Source organism: Notothenia rossii (assembly GCF_949606895.1).
Source record: "Notothenia rossii genome assembly, chromosome: 3".
Lineage (NCBI taxonomy): Eukaryota > Metazoa > Chordata > Actinopteri > Perciformes > Nototheniidae > Notothenia > Notothenia rossii.
This window is the reverse complement of record NC_136901.1, coordinates 82,798,657-82,823,648: the sequence shown is the minus strand read 5'-3', so window position 1 is coordinate 82,823,648 and position 24,992 is coordinate 82,798,657. Positions and strand designations below refer to the sequence as shown.

At 40.1% G+C, this 24,992-nt stretch overlaps 2 protein-coding genes and 1 long non-coding RNA gene across 4 annotated transcripts in view; 2 read left to right on the top strand and 1 right to left on the bottom strand.

The window, feature by feature from the left end:
• The first annotated feature begins 88 nt into the window (after window positions 1-88).
• Window positions 89-1,835, top strand: LOC307033570. The gene is made up of 2 exons (XR_013806557.1): window positions 89-218; window positions 865-1,835. It is a non-coding gene; the product is annotated as an uncharacterized lncRNA (long non-coding RNA).
• A 340-nt stretch (window positions 1,836-2,175) lies between these two features.
• On the bottom strand, window positions 2,176-7,871 carry grxcr1a (glutaredoxin and cysteine rich domain containing 1 a). The gene is made up of 4 exons (XM_079672934.1): window positions 7,280-7,871; window positions 4,117-4,356; window positions 3,953-4,018; window positions 2,176-2,603 (listed from the first exon to the last, which is right to left on the bottom strand). The coding sequence occupies exons 1-4, from the start codon at window positions 7,676-7,678 to the stop codon at window positions 2,424-2,426; spliced, it is 885 nt and encodes a 294-aa protein (XP_079529060.1). The 5' UTR covers window positions 7,679-7,871; the 3' UTR covers window positions 2,176-2,423.
• A 6,733-nt stretch (window positions 7,872-14,604) lies between these two features.
• atp8a1 (ATPase phospholipid transporting 8A1) overlaps window positions 14,605-24,992 on the top strand; it is a 107,801-nt gene continuing 97,413 nt past the window's right edge. For both annotated transcript variants that reach the window (XM_079670298.1, XM_079670297.1), the window contains exon 1: window positions 14,605-14,993. In XM_079670298.1, coding sequence (XP_079526424.1) covers window positions 14,945-14,993 — 49 coding nt within the window. In that variant the 5' untranslated portion in view covers window positions 14,605-14,944. The remainder of the gene's footprint in view (window positions 14,994-24,992) is intronic.

Sequence of the window (24,992 nt, the reverse complement as noted above, 5' to 3'; positions counted from 1 at the left end):
TTAGATGCTGCAGTTGTAGGGAGGAGAGAGAGGGGGGGCTCTAGCCTGTACGCTGACGTCAATAAAAACAGTCATTTCCAACCAGTCTGCGCATTGACCGACCGTTCAAAACATTACGCACAGCATCGCGGCTGGACCCACGCTATAGACTACTCGACTGAATTATTTTTTTCACCGATCCCGGAGAGAGGAGACAATGCGGACAAACACCAATGCAGGTTTTTAGACCATTGAATGTTGTCTTAACATGTTGGGTGTTGCGCGCATATCAGTATCATGTCTCGTCATACCATTCCCAAGTCAGTTATGCCAGTGCCCATCTCGTTTCCTCTCATGTCTCCCCACCTCAGATAAAGAAAGCATCGCTTGTGCACGTTGATCTAAATAAAAAAGCAGGCTGATTAGGCTCATTAATATAAAGGAAACATGCGCCTGGAGATCACCAAGCACATCCTCAATCCTTCTGCGCATCACATTGTCACTGTTAGTCATTGCTTTATATTGTTGGTAATTTTAAGAAAATGTAGCTGTTTTTATAATAATCCTCGATGCATCCTGTTTTTTTTTTCCTCCCTGTTGTGTTCGTCTCCAGCAGCCCACAGAAGGGGGCGCAGTAAACCCGCACAGTTGGGGTCTCATATGTGCATGCAACCTCCCCTCCATCACCACAAGCCTGCGGTTACAAAATCCCAAACCCCATTACTCTTCGGTGCGGAATTGAATTAAAGAAACGAGATGTTGTGCAGCAGTGTCCATCTCCCATTGAGAAAAATCATCATCACGCTTTTTTTACGCACCGTTTCTGTTTCCTTTTTTAATTTTTTTTTACTTGAATAATCGGTTTTGTTGCTGTTTCATTCACAGGTGCAGGAGCATCCAGAGCGACCAGTGTGAGATGGCAGGGGGAAAGGTCTTCATTGCGGCGGATGATCATCGTTTTCACCACACTGCTCTACGCTTTTAGCCTCTTTACAGTGCTGCCTTGTCTAATCATGTTCAAGCAGCATTGTACAGGGCTATGACAGCATAGAGAGCTGAGCTGCGTTTCTCTGACCCTTTGGATGGCAGCCACCAAATGACATCATCCGTTAAAAACACTAAACGGCGAGGATTGCATGTGAGACATTTTGACCAAAGAGTCACTTGTTTTACAATTTTCATGCTAATGTCGTGTAAAAATGAAATGCATTGCTTTGTTTACGGTTGGAGAAAACTGGAGCACATTGAGTTCTCCTTGGGTTGAATTATTCAATGCAAACCGAAATCCCTTTGCAGCCAATTCATTATTGAACCAATCAGTCACATTGCATTGTGCTGCTCCTGGATTAAAACGTTTTTGCCTCTAGTTTTACCATTGCATTGGAGACAAAGCTAAGTATCCCCCTTTTCCTTTTTTGATTTTGATTCCCACAATTGCTTGGTTCTTTTCTCACCATCTATGAAACAAATATTCTGTTTGCTGAAACAAACAAAGACTTTAGACTCTCGAGGCATATTTTTTTTAGACTATAGGACCGAAACTGATTAATTGATTGATGCATTGTTTGGTGTATTACAAATTCATGAAGCCAGATTTTTGACATTTTCAAAGGTCTTGCTTTTGCACAACCAACAGATGGAGATATTCAGTTGCCTAGAAGAGACTTCAAAAATAGACAAAGGAAATCAGCAAATCCTAATTCTTTAAAGGCTGTCCAGGCATTTCTGCTTAAATATTACAATAAACAACTTATCAATTATCAGTAAGTATTTGCTGATCTACATTGTTATCTGAATGTCTAATCGACTGAGCTCTAATGAAATATATAATGTACAATTAAAAAGACTGAAATATGTTGGATTCTCTTGATTTATTTGAATTCCACTGTATATCTTGCTATGAACGACTAGTTTCCTATTTATTTGATACACCAATGATTATATTAGATTTGTTTAAGTTTAATATACAGATTGAACAAGGGTTGGTGCTCCACTTTGAGTAAGGGTTCAGTTTCATGCCCTCTACTGGCTGCAAGTTGAGCCTTTTTACTTTCCCTCTCTGTACTGTGTCTCCTCTATCCTCAGCTCTGTCTGATGTGGGATCAGTAATGTGAGCATTGTTAAAGAAGGAGCCTCCTCACTAATTCAATAAGAAGCTTACCGAAGGTGAAACTAGTTCATGGCTCCTTGGTGGACATACAGACTCCTCAGGGCACATTTCAAGGACAAGGAAGACAATTCAAAAAAATAGCTTGATGTGAATTTTAGAAATGTGCCACACCAGATCCATGATTTCAAAGATTTTATTACAAATATTTTTTTCTTTACAATCAATGGCCATGGAGGAAGGGTCCTGATGTGTTTCATTTCACTGCCTGTGTTTTACAGTCCAATGAAATTCCCAGAGAGAGGGGTCAGGATTTTGGTTCAGGCACTTAACATCCTCAGTGGCTGCAGCTCTCGCAGGGCTGCAGGCCGTTCTCGTTGCAGGAAGTGCACTTGAGGGCTTTGAAGGAATCCGTGAAGCAGTTGCGAAACACGGACATCTTACTGCCATGGCACATTGGGCACGGGATGAAGGCGAAGCCCCCGCAGGTCTGGCACGTCTGGGGCTGCTGAACCCTCTAGAAAAACATAGAATACATTTAGTACAAATAACAATTTCAAACCTTTAAAGGGATACTCTAACATTTTGGGAAATACTCTATTTATAATACTCACAAAGAATAGAAATGAGGAAACAGCTGGTCTGGCTCTATGCAGAGTTAAACAAATCAGATAACACCTCTAAAGCTAATGCATAAAGAAGTTATATGTTATATGTTTAAATGACAAGTTGTGGTTTAACTGGATGTAATGTGCCAGACTATCTCTTGCAGCGCACGCACTCCAGAAATTCACTACCCCGAACCAAGAAATAGTCTTGTACATGTCCTGTAATAACCTTATCTTTATTTAGACCATAACTAGGAGTGACCAATTCAGAATAACTGTTCCTGTCATCCTCAGTAATTCTGAGTAGAAGATATCTCCAAAATGGTGAAAAGAAGAACAGCAGTGTCAAAAACCGTCTGTAAATGGCTGCACAGTTGTTGTTGTTGTTGTTGTTGTTGTTGTTGTTGTTGTTGCTGCTGCCAGTTACGTCTTTTTAACAAATACAGACAATTCTGCTTCAAAATGAGCTTCGTATGAGCCATATTAACCTTCTCCTCTTATTCTCAACAGGATGGTGTATTTACCCAAAAGGTGTAGCTACTCTTTTAAACACAACTTCATTTTCAAAATGCTAAGATGTTGTTATCACCCCAGGAGTATAACAGATACTGGCACACAATAAAGCCATGTTGCAGGGCAGTTCTGGACTGATTAGTTCATGCATGACCTTTCCCAGCTTGTTTTTTAAATTGCCTGCAGTGACTGAGATGCATGACTCAAATGTCATAACACTGCTTCGTATTCACTTATGAAGACTTTCATTGGGTCCAAATTAGAAACAGGGCCGGAGAGAAGGCCAGTGTTTGTGAGACAGAAGTTGCTCCAGCTGATGGAGACGCAGAAATAGTTTACACATCGTTTTGTACCACGGAGTGATTTGTTGTGTTTGAGCAAATGTGTTGAGACTAAATCAATAACACACCCTCCATTATTGATGGTCATTTATTGATGGGCATGCATCTTTTACATTGCTGTTTGTTCATGTTTTATTTACAGCACAGCTAGTGATAGGGAAATGACTGCTGCCGTTTGCTTTGTGTTCATTTGAATAACTATTGGCAAACACAAAGCATCATTTATTATGACTATAATTACCTTATGTTTTAATGACGTGCTATACATGACACAAATAATGAATCAAGCAGTGTGAGTCAAATCCCTCTGTGACTCAACTCGATTCACAAGAATATAATCTATTTTACTACAATTAAATATTCATAATGTCATTTATTGCAATGCAAACACTGTAATAACCAACCTCAATTTTTGTAAGAAGATCCTGAAGCTCTCCTGATTCGTTCATGCCTAGTATTTTTTCAGCACCCTGAGAAGCACAATTTCATATTTAATCAACTCACTGTGTGGATGTGAAAGATATTGACGTCAGATATCTTTACAAAAGGACTGAGAATAAGACCTGACCCCAAGGTAGTGTCCGTCGATGAACACAACTGGTAATGAAGGAGGCTCTCCCACACGTCTGCACCGCTCTTCCAGTTCCTTCCCGTACTCGAAGTCCAGGGCGATGTTCTTCTCCACAAACCTCACCCTGTGGTTCTGGAAGATCTTCCGGACCAGCTGGCAGCGCTCAAAGGTTGTCCTCACCACACGGAAACTGGTAGTGTAGATCACTATCCGCCCAAACTCAAGAGATAACTCCACCTAAGAAAAAGTAACAATCCTGAATTTAGTAACAGAATTCAGTTTTTTGTTGTTGTTGATATCCATAAGGATCAAATTAACCACAGGGGTCTTTAAAAGCTACATTTGTAGGTATTGAGAGGCTTTTTGCTTTCAAATGACATACAGGTGTCAAGGTAAAACAAGGATTCTAACTATTTAGTAACCAAATCCGTTCCTAGGCGCTGTGTTTTGGAGGTTATCACTTCCATTATTACTATCACAAATCTTATAAAATGTGCCTTATTAGACAGTTATACCGCATGTTCCAACTATACTACAAGTTATGCAATATTTCAATAGCTTTTAGGACTCAGACCATCAATATATTTATATTCAAACAAATCAAATTAATGTGTAGAGACTTGCACATAGCTGAAGTTAGAGCAGGTGGTCCATCAAAATGATGGGTCTTTCTCATTTAAAGTCATGTATTTTTTTTGAATTGCAGGTTATAAGTCTGCACAGCATTTCAACTCACTATTAAAAACATTATTATATAAAATAAATATATATAAAATAAAAATGTTCATTGTGATGGATGTAAAAAAAAAGTTAGATAATGCACTGTAGTGTATTGAGCAGGGACCTCTTTCAACTTATACCGCTGACAGGAAAGCTGCAGGTCAACATGTTGAATGTCGTCACCTTCTTAAACTAATGGCCTAAGTCTATTTGAAGGTTTTTCAAAAAACTGAAAAAACTGAACCAAATATAGAATATATGATCTATATTAATTATTTCACACAAAAAGGTTATGACAATATATGACTATTGACATACAAATAACACTGTCTGTCAATTGTGTAAAATAAGAGGATTAGATGACTTAGGCCAATTTACGAACATGTTGTTGTGACTTAGGCAATTTGAAACCTGATTTAGGCCTTATTACTTCTGGAGTAAGTGAGTTAGGCAAAACAGTGCACTTCTCTTTTCTGCATTACTGTGACAGACCATGGGGCTGGGTCAGCCACTAACAGTTTAAAATGCTAGAAGAGCATACAGAGACTCAGAGGGCAGTTTGGGTTGGTCATTTAATTCAATATAGCAAACTCAAAAGGTACAACTTAAATCACTCTTAGCTAAATAAAACAAAAGGCAAGTAAATCAAACGCTGAGGAGGCATGTGCCTCTCCTCACTACTCCCTCCAGCTCTTCTTTGCTGTGTTTTGAATTGAGGCTAACCCTTTTTCATTTAAAGGTCCCATGTCATGGCCATTTCTACTGATCATAATTCCATTGTTGAGGTCTACTAGAATAGATTTACACTGTTCAATGTTCCAAACTCACATTGGTTTTCTCACACAGCATCTCTGTACAGTATGTGTATTCACTCTCTGTCCCACACGCCTTGTTGGAGCTCCTCCCCCCCCCCCCCCCCCCCCCCTCCCTATGAGCCCACTGTGCTCTGATGTGTGATTATGTGTTACAATGGCGTTTGTTAGCAACCAGAAATGAGAAACAGATAAGAATGCTGCGTGGGGTCTGGGTGCCGTGTTGGCGAGACGTTGCAGGGCTCGCTTCTATGCCCTTTGAGACTCGAGGAGCCGACAGTGTGAGCTGGATTACTGGTGTCGTTTCCTGGTTGCTGCGTGGGGTCTCTGCGAGACAGCGAGAAACGGCGAAACTCAGCCCGAACTCAGCCTGAGCACACACACGTGAGTGTGTGGCGAACTGTGAGTGGAGAGTATTGCGGCTGAGAAAAGATAACATTTATAGCCTAGCCTATAGTATAATATAGTATAACATCACTTACCAACAGGGGATAAGCCCTGAACCATGAAAATAACTTAATTTATGATCTGTTAGTTTTTCTTTTTCTTGAAGCAGCCATTTTGTAAAGCTTGTAAAATGGCCTAAGTCACAAGACAATGTGACTTAAGCCATTATCTTTTTTAAATATATGGCCTAAGTCACACTCTTGACATAGGCCATTATACTATCAGGGTAGGGACAGCACTAACCTTTCAATAAGGATGTAGGCAATTTTACCAGAGGTGGCCAGCATCAAGAAGAGATGATTTAGGCAAAAAAACATTTTCTCCAAAATATGACTTAGGCCATTAGTTTAAGAAGGTGACGATGTGAGTTATTTTCACCCATATGACGCATACAGTATACCCACGCATTGTTAGGGGATGCCTCTCTGTCATGGCAGGTGTATTGCTCAGGACAATGCAACCTGTCAAACACCTGAATGTTCCTTTAATATAAGAAATGACTGTTATAAGCATTTAAACTTCTCCTAAAAAGAAACACTATGTGATGACCAGCTCTATTGAAATGACTATAATGGTGTTTGTTAAAAAAAAGTGGCTTTTTCAATATGACCCTCACCATCACCATTTGCATCTGGACACGAGCCAAAGAGTTACCTCAGAATAACAAACACTTCTTCCTGCTGGGTTACTAGAAAGTGCAGAGAATTCATTAACCTGATTAGTTTCTCTTGAAACACTTACCAAAATGCATCATTAATCTTTAATTACTCTGTGACCTTGTCTTCTATTGTGAGCTATTCTCCCAGTCATACTGCTCCTACCTGTAACTAGACTTAAGGCGAGGGATGACACTGATGGGAACTGGTGTTATACAGATTGTATTAAACAAATGAAAGGGCACCTGGAGAATGCAGAGCTCTATAAAAGGTGAATGCCCCATCTCACAATGGTAACCATGTGTAAAGAATGTGTGTTATCTGCCCCATAATTTGGATCTACTCCAAAATGTAATGGGCTCTTCTTGGTCCTTGGCAAATTCTACTCCCCTCCACCAAGTACCATGAAAATGTGGCCAGTAGTTTTTCTGTATTCCTGTTGACAAACAAACAAATCGAACTAGAATCATGACCTCAATTGGCGGAGGTAATAAGATAAAACTAGGCCCTTTAAGATGTACTCACACTGTTGGTATTGGGAAGGTTTTCAAACAGCGTCTGACCCGCGCAGACTTTGTGCTTGACCCCTCTTACAGTCCCATTTTTACTGAGTATGTTGACCCTCTTGGTGGTGAACATCCAATCCTTTGTGGCCCCTGCATACCTGAGCAGTTTATCAGGCTCATACTCGCTGTCGTCCAGCTCGGAGCCCAGGTATCCATACAGGTTTACGTCTCCACTTGTAGACGGGGTGCTGGCCCGATCTGCGTCAGAGCTGCTGGTGCAGTCTGAGTCCAGGGAGTCTGAAGGGCCCTCATCCTTGAATATCTCCTTCAGCACCCGGCCGCTGTTCCCCGAAGCCACGCGGAACCTCACCCGCTTCTGTGGCTTCTCCTGTCCAGCCATCGGCATCGACCCCTCCATTGAGAACTCTCTGCCACATTACCTGGTCCTCCACAACATTGCAGCGTAGCTCCTCACTTCTCATTCGGAGGTAGATACTTAGCTCAGACACTCTAGTTTGTTCCCCATGGATTACAACTACGTTTAATCCTCGCAGTTTGAACAGATCTAAAAATGACTGGGAGCCTGTAAGCTGCCTTACAGTCGGACTCACACTGCCAGTAAATAATGCATGCATCTCTTCCATGGCAACCTCGCAAGCTAAGCTCAAGTAAAATGATAGTTGTCTTTAAATTATTCATCACAGTTTACAAAGTTTTCACCAAAGCTTTGACAGAAGACTTTTAATGGCCTGACTTTGTGTGCTTTAATCAAACAAACATTTATATCTCTACTGACAAGATAACAACCAAAGCTGTGAAGCAACAGCAGCTTCATTTCATGATTCACTGCACCAAATATGGTTATTTCCTACAACATTAAATATTTAAAACATAAATAACGATTTAGTTGTGAGACTGCTGAAAACACCAACTTTCAACACAACTTTTTCACAAAACTTATATCATGGTCTGCTCTTTTGGTTCAGACTAAAATATCTAAAAAAACTAGGCCTATTTAATGCTGGTCATTAATTCAATAGGCAATTAATCCTAATCACTTTATTGATACCCTGATTTTTGTTGTTGTGACCAAACAGTGCTAATTAGCAAATGTATATCATGCTAAGACGCTAAACAAGCACTATAACCTATTTTGTGTGTTAGCTAACCACTTTAGCTAACCCTTTACTCTTAACATGTAGTTGAGTTTAGTGAACATTATACTTCATACATTATACAGATCTCAGCATGTAAGCATTGTCATTGTGAGAATGTTAGCATGCTGAAATTAGCATTTTGCTGAAAGAACCTCTGCAGTACTGTCTCACAAAGAAGCTAGCATTCTTGGTTGTAGTTTTGTTTGAACTTACAGGAAACATTTAGATATTACTTATAGGCTTCTTTAAAAAGTGATTCATCTATCTGAATAGGACACGGAGAAGAGGCTGACCTATGATCATTAAACGTACAGAAAGAACAATGAGGTAGTATAAGTAAGGGAGGACGTAATTTTAACAATAGAAATGAATGTGGATGCTTAATTTCAGATTCTACAGGCTCTTCATTTGTTCTCAAAACTTGTTCCGCAAGTTTTTGTTTCCAAGAGTTGAAACATGTTTATCATCTGAAGGAAAGTATTAAAAGGAAAGTCAAATGTACTGTCTCATCTTCCAAACACATCTAAGTGGGTATTCTTTGACTGCTTAGTGTGTTACACCCAGAGAGGGAGTGGCATCCTCAGAGCAAAGGAGAACCAGACCATATAATATGTCACACTGACACAAAACAGCAACGTGTCTTCAGAGACGCCTCGACCAGTTTTCTTTTGTCACAGGTGATGAAGCAGCTCCCTGGAGATGTGACACGTCAGCTTATAGCGGTGACAGCACCACTCTGTTTGAGTGCTGCAGTTTGGCCCCTGATGTAGGATCCACTCACACACCCACAGCATATCATCACCTTTTCATGTCACATCGTGCTGATCATTAAAGAAAATCCATCTGGGGAAATGTGTGATGTGTCCAACCAAGCTTTAGTTACACCCTGAGAATGTAGTAGTATTTCGAGTCTGGCTCTGGTTCCTAGTCTTATTGATCTAAAGTGACGACTTAAAAATGTTGGAAATAATTACTCCTGTTAAAAGCCTATGTAAGATATCATGAACAAAATTGTATAATAGGTCCCTTTTAAGAAAAAGCTGCCCAAGTAAGACTATTTTGTTATTCCAATAGGATATTTCTGTCCGTGCTGCTTACAGATTCGGGGCTTGTTCAGTCATGCATGTTTGAGAAATGCAAAGCAATTTGTGTTTCAGTGGAGAGTGTTAGTGTCAAATGCTTCGTATTGAGGGAAATGATATCTTCTGTGGATGAAAATGCTCAGAATTAAAAATACTAAATACTGATGCTGCATAAAGTTTTATATTATATTATATTATATTACACAGTGCTGGATGGATTACAGATTCTACATTTTGAATTTGGCAGTCGGTGCCTGGATAAAGCTGCTTATGTTTCTCTGCCTGCCAGTATACTGTTCTTACAATTGGAATAAATCAGTCAAGGTCTTTGCATATCATTTTCATTTTAATTAGTTTTATTTCAAATATCATGGAGGACCGGTTTCTCAATCATCCGTTTCCCATACACTATAACTTTCGGTTGAATTTAAAAACCTTTTCCAGAAAAAGACTTCACATGGATACAGTACAACTACAGTGAAATACCAGTAGATGAATTCGGATAACGAAAACAACATGCTCACAATGTTGTTTAGTCTCCTATGAAGATAGGACAGGATATGCTTATCGAGAGTTCAGTTGAAAACACCCACACCACGTTGAGTCAAGCAGCCATTTTATCTCACTTTAGCACATTTATACAAGAGCCCACTGAGCTGGTGATAGTACATTCAACATGCAGAGCTTATCTCTCTGCCTTACTCATCAGTAGTGCTCATGTAACCTCGCCAGCCACCTCGACTGCTATTAAAAAAGCAATTTGAAAAGATTAATACTTTAACACTTTTTAATTTCACTGCTGTTCACTGCCTCAACTGTGACTGAGTGGAAGAAGTCAAACAGAGCAGGGTGATGAATGGTTTTAATTTTGTGCAGATCGAATGAACAGATGTATTCACATATTGCCAGCATGATTGGTATGTTAACTTTATAATTTGACTGATTTGCAGTACATTTGTAAATATGGCTTTAATAAGACACAATCTGATCTTCACAGCTAGGGACTGAGAGAAAATTGTATATAAAATACTATTTTAATGCAACTCTTACCTATAGAGCACAACATTTATTTTTTAGCAGGTTTGACAAGATCTGCACACATTAATCAGCGTATGAGATTGGGGTTTAGGTTAAATGACTCTGCAGTGCATTTGTTCTTTAGTTGGATATCAACCAGCTCAGCCTCCCTGACTGCAGATCAACGTCCACAAGGGGGCAGAGTGCAATTCAATTACAGCAAAATGTCACGCTGCCCTATCCTTCTCTCTGGAGCTGAAGGCAAGGAATGAAAGATGCAGCTGCAGACCGGGTGGCTGCTTCCTCCAGCTATACGTTTGATCAGTCTTTAGAGCTGGGGGAATGATTTATGATACAAATAACACAATTATCTAACCCAAGTGGGAGATTAAATGTATCCTGAAAAGCTATTAAAAAACTGGAGTACATATTGTTTACAGCCACAGGTTTGGTGACCACTATTTCTCATAGTTTTGAGAATATGAAAGCCATTCTTGAGTCTAACAACACTACAAATAAGAAATGCTTTCAGTCCATCTTAATGTTTTTGCTCAAGTGATATTTCAAAGCTGTGGTGAGAATACAAGCCAAACTAATGTCCATGATAAACAATGTGTTTTCAAAGTTGTTAAGCCCTGTAGCATCAAGGATACATTTGGGAGAGATTTTACAATTGCCATTTTCAGTACCATGGGAAAGGAATAAGTTATTTATCCTTTATAATTAACTTTTACAACATTCCCTTCCATTTCCTTTATTTACGATGGTTTATAGTCTATTCTATTATTGCGACATTTTTGTATTGACTGTACTTCAGTAAATAATAACCCTTTTATAAAATTGTATTGTTTATGGAAGAATATAATTGTATTTAATTTAGAGACAGTTGATAAATTCTACATTTATTATACTGAAAGCATCGTATAAAACACAATTATAGTGTTATACTCTAAAGTTTCAAAGATGTTTCCCAGACAGACACCTGTGAAAAACATTATTTATCGGCCGGTTATTCAACCACACTTTTGTTTTCTATCTCTGAAGGTCAGACACTGCAGACTCATCATTATTTGATGAAGAGAAGGTAAACGGAAGGATTTAAAGGTTGGTTGGATGAGACGCATTTTGGATGAGAGGAGATTCAAGGATCATGATCACTATTTTATCAAGCAGCTCAAAATTATTAAAGTTACGAGTGAGACTTTTTAAAATATGAAATCACAAAGAAATGTGCGGATAGATCTCACACCCTGTTTTTTCCTCTTTGCTACAAATTAATTACAATGTATGCAGATATCATGGCATTCCATCCAACAGTTTTTGTGCCAAATGTGCCATTTGATAGAGAATCAGGGATTCATTATGTGGAATAAATGGATGTTTACACAATATTAAGACAATCCTTACAAAAGTATTGCAATGTCTCTATTTGGACCTAAGGGATGGATTTGCCAACTGTCAACCTGGAAGCAATGGAGCCATGGCTCAAGACAAATCTTATAAATGTAGTTTATTTGAGTGACTGCCATTGATCGGTTGGATCAGCACTGCTCTGCACTCAAGACACTCTATTCTTAAAGTTTGTATTGTTTAAGCTTGATTGAAGGCCAAAAGCTGAGTTTAGAAAACCCCACATACTCATCTGGAATAATACTGGGAAAGATAAAATGCAGTTTTTAGCTCATTTTGAGCCGAGACAAACGTTTTTTTAATGGACTTGATTATAAGGTCCTTGATCTTTTATGCATTGTAATCACAGGCTGCCAACATGTTTATTTAGACTGTAATACCTTATCGGGGAACAATGGTGTTCAAAGGCAATATCATTTTTTTAAAAAAGTGGTTCACTCTGATAAGGATACCAATATATAAACTGATAAAAAGACTTGTGCGGTTTGAAATTGACACACATTTTGACAAAGGTGGAAATTGTTGGTTGAATGAGTCATTGTTTGGACTGGATCTGCTGTGAACACAAAAACCAGCACACCCAGCCGAAGAGGCAGGCTTCTTGTCACTGTTGCTTAGCAACCGTGGGAGCTACCCGAGCCAAATCCCCGTGGTGGCAAGCTGATGTTGAATTAGGAGGAGTGGGGGAAAGAAAGAAAATCTTTGGGAGAGATGTGTCTCTAGCAGGCGCAGGAGGAGGCGTGGATGTTCAGGTGTTCATTTCTTTTTTTTGGATGTGGTGAATGTTGAGTTCCTATGTAACACAATCGCATCCTCTGCTTTTGTTTTATTTGGCTATTAAGACTAAGACTTACAGTTCCATTTAGGAATTTAAAAACAGGAAAAACATGTTTATTATAATATGGACAAACCTAACTCTTAAGATATTTTGTTAAAAAAAAACACATATGCCTTCGAGCATCTCTGTTCAGACACAAAGAAGCATAATCTTGTTTTCTTAATCCCTAAAACAGTAAATACATTTACTCTTAAAGGTAAGGATGGTTCTAAAGCTACTAACGAAGACTGTCATATGGTTTGAAAATATGCAGCGAGTTTGGCAGAAATAACTAGGGAATCACTCAACGCATGCACATAAGCAGGAAAGCCAGCATTATGTAGGCAGAGCCACATACGCAGCAGACTGTAGTGTCTGTAACACTGCAGTTCTCCCAGGCAACTCCAGTGGTGCTGCTGCTGTACAAATGCTGTGACTGGTGTGATTTGCATTTCAACTGCAGTGAGAATGAGAACACACTTTGATTTACTGTAGTGCCTGGCAGCAGCAGAGACGACATTGTTTCTGCTTTCTCCTTTGTACTTGCATGCATAATGTTTTTTTACGAGTCATATTTTTGGAAAACATGATGAGGGGCCCACATTAGAGCAGATTTATGACGGGAGAGTGATGTGCAGATGAGGGATATAAAGAAAACTGTAAAATAGAATTAGACCCCATGGATTTGATCTTCTGCTAAGCTTGTTTTGAGAAGATAATCACATGATAAAACAGTGAATGACATAAATGTCTTCTTACATCTGCTTGCTTCCATTGTTGTTATCCTAACTGTCCAGGATTTTATTTGTGATTGTTTATGAGTTTAGTTTTTCCTACAGGAAAGGACTAATCTTTAAATCATTAGTCTATCTGTTGGTGACATAAAATGGGTGCTTAATGAAAGGTGTGTATTACTTCTGCCATATTAGACATTCAGAATCATCCTTGAATGTTATCAAACCATCTGGAGTTGCAGGTGCAAATGATGATGGAGTATACAGCCACATGGCCTACAACCAAATGTCCATGTAGATAAAACCGAACAACATCTTAAAGAAGCCCAGTGCTCAAAGTGTGGTTACTGGACATTTCTTTAGCTCACCATTTACAGCCAGGTTATTCTCGAATATATTGACAGACAAAGACTAGACTACAAAATGTCCTAATATCATATATATATATATATATATATATATATATTTTTGGAGATCTAATATATTCACATATTACAAGTTATATTTCAACTATGATTTGGGATAAAGTGATGTTCACAGTGTATTTATAAACTAAGAGATATCATCCTAATGAAATGCAACATTATACGTTTTTAATAAAACTGATTAAGAAATCACCAAATACAAAGAAATATCAATGTAAGGCAAAATAGAGTATAGGCTACCTGTTTTTCGAATTTGTTACTTTACTTTAATGTTTGAGCATCGTATTAAATCGTATTAAACATGTTAGTTCTTCAGGGTTTTTCATTTGCTTACTGTGCACTAACTATTCATACCTTAATAACTATATTTTAAAAGAGAATAAGACTTAATTGTGATAAGCCAACTTCCACCCAGGGTACAATTGTTGTGTCTTCAAGCTGTGAACAACATCTACTGCAGAGGGGGGAGGTGCCCACTTTAAAGAATACTTTGTTATCCAATGTGTAAAATTGATTGGTGTTTAAAACATTTTCAGCCCATCCAATAACATCTTGAAGTATGTGTTTATTGTATCCTCCTTTAAATAAGATTTCATGATGTATATATTTACTAACCGCAGTGAAATGAGAGTTATTATGTTTAAGCACCCCCCTCCCGCTGCGGTTGAATGTGGTACGGTCCATAATGTGAAGCGGCACCGTCCCCCTCACGTCTGTTTATGGTAAATCTGTGTCCACTCCTGCCATACCGAAGGCGTCTATCGGCCCTACAATCCTCCGTGTGAACCGGGATGCTGGGGGTTCCGTGAATCCGTGGGATCCGGGGCATGCTTCTGTCACCACCAGGAAATGAATGTTGTTTATACCTCGCCTGTGCCTCTCATTAGTGGGTAACACGCAGCAGTACTGTCCGCATGAGAGAGGTTCCATACATTTGTAGCCGTTTTTTTTATTTATTATTTGACGGTTAAAAGGAGCCAGACACAGGGAACGAGCCGCGGCCGCCTGACAGGTGCCCTCGCCCGGCTCTGCGTGGAGAGAGATGCCGCCCGTCCGGAGAACCATGTCGGACCTTCGCAGCCGAGCCGAGGGTATGTAAAGACGATTTCACTCCATTGAGTGTGTTGCGGGAATCTTGGGAAACCAGGCTATTTTTTTCGAAAGAAGGCTAGCCGGTAGCTGTCTGGAAGTATAGGACCGTAACTTGCTAGCTAAAGCTGTGATTAACCAACAAGGGGTCAAGGAAACCCCGGGGCCTTGAGAGTTTTCTGAGGAAAATAACATATTTTAATGTATTTTAAAAGTCTAATGTCATTTCCATATCTGCAGCTTTAATATGGGTTTTCCCAGATAAGTTATTTATACAATGGGTGTCTGTCGTGTGCATAAAACTGATTGTAGGGTGCACCTGACCCAGCACACCGTGCACCCATCCAGACTGGGAGTCCCTCACCAGCCTGTCCTGCCCTCCACTAAAGTACCAATATCAGATTAGATTACATTAGATTAGATTCAACTTTAATGTTATTGCAAAGAGTGACATTGCGTAAACAACGAAATGCAGTTAGCATCTAATCAAATAATTAGTAAAGTACAGTGTTATGCTTAGTATAATATATACATCTGACAGTATCGACACTGTAAAGAGGCATACACATAACAAACAGCAGTATACAAATGTAATATACTTTAGATCAGAAATACAAATAAACAGTTTAATATCTCAGCAAGTAGAACCAGGAATACTGCAATGTTAATGCTTCATGTCAGTAGACACAGGTCATACAGCGCAATAACAAGTGTCCAGCACAGACATCTACAGTAGTGTGGGACTAATAATACAGCCATTGTGATTCTGCTGGGACCCCCACTTCTTCAATGCACCAGTAACTTTCCACTAAATCTCAATGGGGTTTGCCAAGGAAGGAGGATACAGATACATCCACATTATCTAGGTGATTTGATAGGGATTTGTTTATGTTAGGGCTCTAAATGTTGCTTAATAGCTTTGGGTGGCAAGGTCTTTTTGTTTATCCAGGAGAAGAGCACCCATGGCTTGGCATATACAAGTTTATTACTGGCTGCAGATGGACAGTCCTAGAGGGCTTCTTCCCTTTTAAATTCCTCCCATATCTGGTTTGTCGCCTACCCTGACCTCTGACCTCCAGCAGAATGGATCTCCAGTGATCAATAACATATCGTTTTGTTATGATCTATGGTGCAGTTTGGGTTTCTCCTCACACTAAACGTAGTGAAGCTGTCGTGGTTTGATTTGGGATTGCTCGGGTTTGATTTATAGATGTAGGCCCAGGCTTATATCTCAATCTGAGTTATTGCTGTTGAGTATATTTTTATTTGGCCGCTAAAGCAAGCAGTCTGGATGTTTTTAAAGTGAATTAAAATGAACTTCCTCCAATTTGTATTTTATGTTGTAGATAAGTGGTTGTTTCCTTGATAAATTGTACCATCTCACTCACGTCTAATGCAGTAACTGAACTGCATTGTATGGAACAGTTGAGTATGTGACAGAAGTATTACTAAACTATGTCCTTCTTCCAAAAAGTCATGACTGTGGAAATGCCTTTTTAAAGAGACATGGGATTCAAATAAAAAATGCAGTATTTGTGACCATGAAGAACTGTCTGCAGAAGAACACATAACAAAGACCAACATGTGATTCCCTTATTTTGTTGTGTAAAACATAATGGGCACCTCATCCACATCCATAATGTAAAGCATCATTGAATCATTTGTGACTTACAAACGCAAATGTACTGCTTTTCTTAAATTATCTGGATCTTATGGCGGTATCTTTGATTGACTCCATACAATCAATCAGTTGTCTTTAAGTCAGATTATGCATAACTCATAAATATGTTTTTTTCAATGTATTATTATGTGCCCAATTGTGGTATTGAGCATACCTGCATATCCGTATTAAAAACTGTTAGTCTTGATGTCACCATTTGTATTACTTCCAATGATGGAGAATACAGTAGAACATTTAATGTGACAGATCTTGGTCCTAAAGATTGCCTTTCTGATTTCTGACTGCAGGGCAGACAGTTAATAATGATCAATGATGATGAATGTGATCATTAAAACTGACTAGTGCAGTGGTTTTACACAAATTAAATGATAAAAATAGAGCAGTAGTATGTCAGCAAACCAATTTCTGTACAGTTAAATTGAGTTTCTCCTTTTAAAAAACGAAAATTGCGTAAGCAGGGTTAATCTCACGCTTGTTATAAACCGTTGTTTAGTTGTAGTTTTATGTTTTTTTTCTTCTGTAGTTTGAAAATGCCAAGTGCTGGTAATTAGAAAGCAATTTGTCGTCATGTACACCAGAAATAATGATATGCCACTGAAGGGACTGGGAGAGATCTAAATAATTAAATACTAATATAAATTCCATAGGAAACTGTTGACCAATGTGGCTGCTGCAGTCACAAGAGCAAACACATGAATAATGCAGCAGCTATTGCTGCCACTCCCAACCCCCACCTACCACACAACACCTTTTAGGCAACAAAGGGCAAACGACTTGCTGTTTTTCACTCCGCTCCATGGCACTAAGCGTACGCTATCACCCTTCCCGCTTTAGTGAAGAGACTATCATATTTTCTTCGCAAGCATTGTCTTGAATGTAGGATTCGATCAACTCGTGTTCAGTGCCAGGTTTACCACCTTTGCTGCTGTACACACACCTGTATTTCCAGCCTTATGGTTCTCTAGTGAAATATTATTCTCTGTTCTATTACATATCTTTTGGCTGCTTTTATGAAAGCCTGAGCCCACTCCCCAATGTTCAGTTTTATTTTTTAATCACCACACTGCATCAGGCAGGCTTCCATCTAGAAAGGGCAGCCCTCTGCCAGGCTTACCACCTAATCCATCAGCGGCCTGTCCGTCAGCTCTCCCCGCTGCACACTCCCCAGTCTTGCCCACCACGTGCCGCTCCACTCCTTGTCAGTCTTCTCGGATGTGCTGTGGAAACATCCGACATCAATGCCGATCTGTGCCTGCATGTGTTGCCAAAATAACCTTATCTGGGACACTTTGGGTTCTGATGACGTCAGCATGTGATCCTGCGTCGACAGCCACCTTTTGACGTTTATCTTTCCAATACAAATTTCCATGATTGGCGCCAAGGCTCTTAATACCTGCTTCCTCTGTCGATGGTAAAGCTGATCGACAGTTGCCGCACAAGTTAAGTCTAGCCTGATGGCAAAAAGCATCCTGTTTGCAGTCTTAGCTTGCACGCTTATCTTCAGGCAGACAAAATCCCCTCACTCAATTGACACTTAAGGCAGGTAAGCTTGTCCTGTGAGGATGAACCTATCAAAGGACGCAATACTTGTCTTCCTGTGTCAGCTGATTCACAGGATATAAGGCGCCCCTTAGCATCTGATTGCCCACATACAAGTTTTAAAAGACACAAAGTAGTGTGCTTCTTATTTTAAGCATTATACCTCTACTTTTCTGTCATTCTCAAGGTTTTTTTTCATGTGTAAGTGAAGCAGAATTTCCCCCCGTAGCATTTCAATAAGCCTCTGTCTGAATAGTGGGAACAGCATGGGGAGGGAGACTGGAGGGGGATAGACGGCTCCCTTCTGAAGGGATCGAGAGCTGCCCATGTGCCTGTTGGATCACTGGCTGATAATAATGTGGCACAAAAGCCCAACACGCCACTAAATCCCTTGTCTGGGGCCACTGGTGTGTCATATCAAGTCCCCTCGGGCCTCTCTACTCTCTCGATGTGCCGGCATGACATCTCCTCTCCTCTATTTTCCACTTAATGTCCTGCCTCCATCACTAACCTGCAGCCAGTCTAATATGGGTTTCTTCAGAGACCCAATTTCCTTCACCTCAATGATTCTCCTCTGTTGCAGAGGAAAGTGGATGTGGCAGGTCGATGTGAGGAAGGGGAGATGTGAAATGCTCATGTGCACGTGTCCATGCAGTAAAGGATGCAGAGAACACAGCACCTATTCTAATGTTTGCTCATGTGCATTGGTATATTGACCTAGGATGATGAAGAGCTAATGAGTGAGACACTTGGCAGAGAGTGTCACGAGGATTTCCGGTTAACACGAAAATGATTCGCCCTGTTAAGGGCTGCAACTTACAATTATCTAGAATTCCAACCATCTGCCCACAACCAAGGGAATTACATTTCCGGGAATATAAAACACAGAAAAGCAGCAATTCCTCACATGCGAGAAGCTGTATCCAGAGAATAATTGCATTTTCAAACAGTGACAATCAAATTAGTTTTTGCTTGCTTAATTAATCAATTAATAAAATGTAGTATTTCTTTTCTTTCAAAATGTATTGCTGTACTTGTGAACAACAATATTAGATCCCTTAAATAATCCCTAGATTCTAAGGAAAAAAGTAAATAATAAATATTAGCAAGGTGTGACATTTTGCATAAAGTCTTATTACATCTTAAAGATTTAAATATGTTGGCACGAGAAAAGTACAATTACATTGAATAAATATCTCTATTGCTGTTTCTATAAACAAGAAAAAAACCAATACATTATTGCCATGAACAAAAACTAAGAATTGATCGTAGTAGTCAATATAATATTTAAGGATCGAGTAACTGGAAAATTGGGAAACTGATAGCTTTCCCAACCTTACTGTAATGTCTTAAAGGGCCTGTAGGAGCCATTTCGGGATGTTTCTACCATTTCTACTGATCATAATTCCATTGTTGAGGTATACTAAAATTGATTTATAGATTTGTGCACTTTTCCAAAATCACATTGGTTTCTCTGGGCATCTCTGTATAGTATGTGTATTCACTCTCTGCCCTAAACGGCTTGTTGGACCTCCTGCCCCCCCCCTCCCTATGAGCCCAGTGGCCGTCTGCGAGACAGCGAAAATTTGGACCAATCCACAGACTTCCTCACACACACACACTCAACTCACTTAACGTAACGGCTCCGCGGACGTAACGTAGCGGTTCCACGGATTGGTCCATTTGGGTATGGGCAAGTCACTGGACCCAGGAAGAAAAAGAGACATCTCCAACGAGGCATTCCGGGGCAGCATAGAAAGGTATTTCCTGTGTTAGAGTTTTACTCGCTACAGGGTGTACTTTGAGGGTTTGTGACTCTGCAGACCGATTACATGCAGAAAAAGCTACATAACGCACAAGGGGACGGGTAATAACTGGAAAAGCATGTCATGAGACCTTTTTAATATTCGTCATGGTTTATAAACTATCAATTTCTCTGAATCGATTATAGCCTCTGATCTGCAGGTCAGCGGGAGATCCCCGGTAATGTTGCTCAGATCAAACTTTATTTACGAGCGACTGAAAAGCTGTGTTGCAAACATATGTTCGTAGGGAGATATATCTTCTCAGCCTCCATCAGCTCATAAGATGTACAGTAGCTCCGCTCTCACCTCCTGCTCCCAAACGTCAGTGAGAAAGAGGCCTTTAACTGTATCCGCAATCATCGTTTTTCTTTAGCTGGTGTCTCGTTTCTGGCCGGGCTGTGTTTGTCTCAGTGATGCACACACACACATGAACAGCAGGGGAATGCAGCAGAAGCCTGCACGTGCCAGGAGACGGTCAATGTGATCGTGTCACAGCGGGAGGACAAGGTCAGATGGAGAGGTGTCGGCAGGCACTGCACAGTATAGCAACACCATCAAAGGCCGGGCAGATAAAGCTCCGGCTACCCTTGACCCCAGAGTCTCCGGGAGTTTACAACCTTGTTCCCGTTTCCACTCTACTGTATGACCGACTAGGCCACAGTGCTGCAATCACACCATTTTAGGACTTCCATATTTCACAGCATTACTTACTGTGTTAAAGCGATCAATTATTAAGATTCATCTCGTTGGAAAATACGCGAGAGGGTCTGTTTGTGAATAGGTGGACATTAGTGATGTATGGCTAAAGTAAAGGCATAGTAGCAGCAGGTACATTCTAAATGATAGCTCGTACTAGTGTAACGATATATATGCTTAAAAACTGGTTATGAAATGTACCGTCAAACACAATAATAAGTGATGTGAGTAGTGTACCATTGAATGCTCAGGTTTTATAGCCTAAATATAGCCCTTTTTGAACAGTTTAGTAACTTACTGATCACCTTCTCAGTATTCCTATAACAAGAAAATAATAATGCTCTTACTGGCTTCATGAATATCTGTGCTGCTGGAGTAAAAGCTGGGTACTTGATCCTGTTATTAATAGATACAGTCTGCTATCATGCCGGCTAGCTGACTGCTACCTTATGAAGACACCTGAATCAATAATATACAAGGATAGCATCCATTTTATTATGTGCTCTATAGAGCTGAAATAGTGTGTGTGTGTGTGTGTGTGTGTGTGTGTGTGTGTGTGTGTGTGTGTGTGTGTGTGTGTGTGTGTGTGTGTGTGTGTGTGTGTGTGTGCGTCTGAGTTGTGCACATGTGTTCTTACTCTGTTCTGGATGATGGAGGTGCCTGTGTTTTTCCAGTTTAGCTTACACATTACTATCATGTCACCTCAGGTCAGTGAGCATCACTCAAACACTGTGGTAGATGGATTGTTATTCCTCACGCATTTTAGATATTGCAGCTATTTTAAAATGTAAAATAAATAAGCTATGTAAGCGATTTCAAGCTTATTGAATTTATAGCTGACAGCAGAACAAATACCCCAGGAAACAAAAATGATTTGTAAAAGTTAGATAGGAATCATAGATAAAGAAAATCAGTGTTGACTGTTGGTAGGAGACATGAGGCAAACTGATCTGAAAGCTAAATGCTTATTATTTAAACTCCTCCCCTTTGATTTCTACATCCTTACATCTGAGAGTAAACCTAAACACATGTTTTTATAAGCAGTCTAAATAAAAAAACAATGTAATCATTCATGACTTGGTCTTGATTAGACTGTCGGACAGGATACAACAATCTAGTTCACATTCAATCTACAGTATCTGACCCTACAGCAGTGACACACAAAGAGAGACCTTTTAAACCAATGTGGTCTTTTGTTCCTGTTAGTTGCATAACTGAGAAGCTGTGCTGCATAATGCTGCTACACAAATGTTTATTTATAGTGTGTGGTAAGCCTCTCAATGCTAAAAGTTACTTTACTCTCAGGATGATTTCTACTAACTTTGGGAATCCTTCAACCTTCATTTATCGTCATGCTTATGTTAACATTTAGCTTATAGGTACAGCCCTACTGAGCAAACCTATAGACTATTATTTAAGTTCATTATATTCCTTAATGATCACGTGATGTGACACATGTGTTGTCTGACATTTTCTTCCAGCACTACTGAGGGTGTTCCAGCAGCTGTGGAGGAGCCTTAAGCTAAATGAAAAAAGTGGTTGACATGCTGTGTGATGTTCTGGCTAATAGAACCTAATGTCATATTTTATAACATTTTATGCCGACTAGGAAAAGTAGTTTGTGGTCAAGAACAACACTGACGCAACACTATTGTGTTAATCAGTGATAATCACAAGTTGTATTTCCTGTTTTCAGACCATTTGAATTTCATATGCCCTTCCCTTTTATCATTCATAAGGTCACACACAGGCTTCTGTCCCTGCAGATCCCTCTCTAAGCCAGGACATCCCTGTGATGTCACAGCGAAACCCAGCTGTCCGTGTTGTCCCGGGACTGTCTGTCCCACTGTAGCCCGATTGAGCCTATAGGGAGCCAGACGGAGCGGGACTGGGAGGGGGATTAAATCTGCAGCTGCCCTGTTGTTGTTATGAGTGCTGGTTAGAGCATTGTGATCTGATAAGCGATTTATGGATGTTACCGTTGCTTAACTTGAGGCAGTATCTATACCCCCCCCCCCATCTCTTCCCCCTTAATTCACAAATACTTGGAATTACAATTATGGGGGCCTGCTCTGTCTACTGAAACGTTTATTTGGTATTAATGAAACATGTCCAGATCTTTCTTTGATGGTGTTGAGCGGATATACGTGGCACGTTGGGCTCAGTGAGTTGAGTGATCCCAAAGCCCAGGGATTTGGAAGTATGACCCTAATAACTATGGTGATAGCCTCAGGTTAAAGTGAACAATGTGTAGATTGACAATGCTGAACTCCACATTACACCTCACCTTACTTGTTACCTCTTTTTTATTACTTGTACCATGGTGGTGTGTTTTTACAGGAGCCAAGTAAAGATTTCCGAGTGTGGGATGCAGTTTTTCTTCCCAAAGTTCTTGACTGTGGTTTGGCTGCCATTCGTTTGTGTTAGATCAATGTCAGTAGCCCCGAGCGGCCTGGCCCCTCCCACCCTGGGATTATTGAATGAATCGTGTGGGAGCCTAGTCGTGGCCAGGTCACATGTCTCCTCATCCACTCTTTATTGACCAGCTTACAACTCTCTCAGGCTCATCACTGCTTTTTCAGGATCTCAACGGTTAGATCGGACTCCGCCTGGACCTCTTCCTGGAAGAACAAATCGCTTCTTTTTCCTATTTGATTTTCATGCAGATGGATGTTATACCTCCAGTGGTTGAATCAAGGGCCTTTCTGACGAATCCCAGGGTTTAGTCATGGAGCTAACTGACTCATCACAGTGTAATCAAAGAAATAGTAGGTGACCACAAGTTGTAAAATGTTCTTTTACGATTTGTTGTTTAAGCTTGAGGTCAATCATGACTTGCAAAAATAAGATACGGTTGCTAAGTATATCTTGGCTCCCTCAACGATTCCTAGTTGATCCTCTTATTTAAAAAACGAGGATTAGTGGTGTAAAGGTAGCCAATATACTTGCCATGTTATGGGTATGTATTCTTAAAGTAGTGCTTGGTTCTGTGTAGTGTTCTTTTAATATTGAACCCTGACATTCTGTGACCGGTCACATGCTTGAGTATCATGTCATTATTGTCATTGAGGCGTTTACTCTTGCTTGTGTTGACAGTCATAGCAGCAATCATTTTTACCCCCTGCACTTCTGCCTGACCTGAACACACATGACCTCTCGGGGTATCATAAATCTGAGGAGGAGGGGATTGTGCTCTACCTTTTTTCATTTATGAACACCTCATAAATAATTATAGAGGGATATTAAGTTATTTTTCCTCATTCAAAACTCAAGTCTGTTTTTTTGCATTGAACTATATGGTAACCACAGTTAGCTTTTATTATATATATATTCAAATAAAAAGTATTCTAGTCTTATTGATATACCTTTTTTGAAGTAATATCAAAAAATCTCTCAGGTATCACAGCAAGGATTTTCCATGCCTGATGGTTGCAGTGTCCTACAACACAAGGATAAAAAGACAGACCGGGGGAAGACCGGCATGCCTTGGCCAATGCCAAAGCATGCTGCGCCCAGTTTCATCCCCATTGGGCGACGTCTCTAAAAAACGTGCCCCCTTGAGACTATTGTTCCACCCGTCTGTCTGTTGGCTGACACAAGCAATAATCTTGACATCTGGCCTGCATCCAAACTCATTACGACACTTCATGGCATTGATCCTTCCTCTCGAGGCTTCCCCTCCACAGCTGAGCTCTCTACTGCTGAGCTTTATTTGGCTCCTTGTTACTCTTTTCACTTTCCATGCCTCTTACATTGTTTTTAAACAGCCTGCTAGTATGGCTAATATGCCGGCTCCATTAAGAGATGAAAGGTGTTGTTAAGAAGCGTAATATAACACAGATTAAGAAGCATGTTCGCAGTGAGTACCCGCCCAGTTTCACATTCTCACTCTCTTTATTGATGTCAGGGTACTTGAGCCGTGGCACGCCTGCAGTTAATGGAATTAGTGCTGAGAAAATGCACAGTGTCCACCAGGGAATATCAAGAGCAGTTCCCACTGAGACATCTGTGGAAGTGGCGGAGCACATTATCCACACATTGTGCTAGAAACTAAGGATAGATCCTATTAATGCGTGCAGAGGGGGGAGGCTGTGGAAAGGCTATTTTCATTAGCCAACCTCCTCCACCTCTCACCCCCAGACCCTTGGACTGCGCTGTTAGCCTGTCAGGGTTGGCCTTGTGTGCTACTTTTACATTTGGTGAAGGCCACAGTTACAGTTGGTGTGCACATGAATATCAAACTAGTTCTATTGTTATATGTTGTACGTCCAATGTAACAC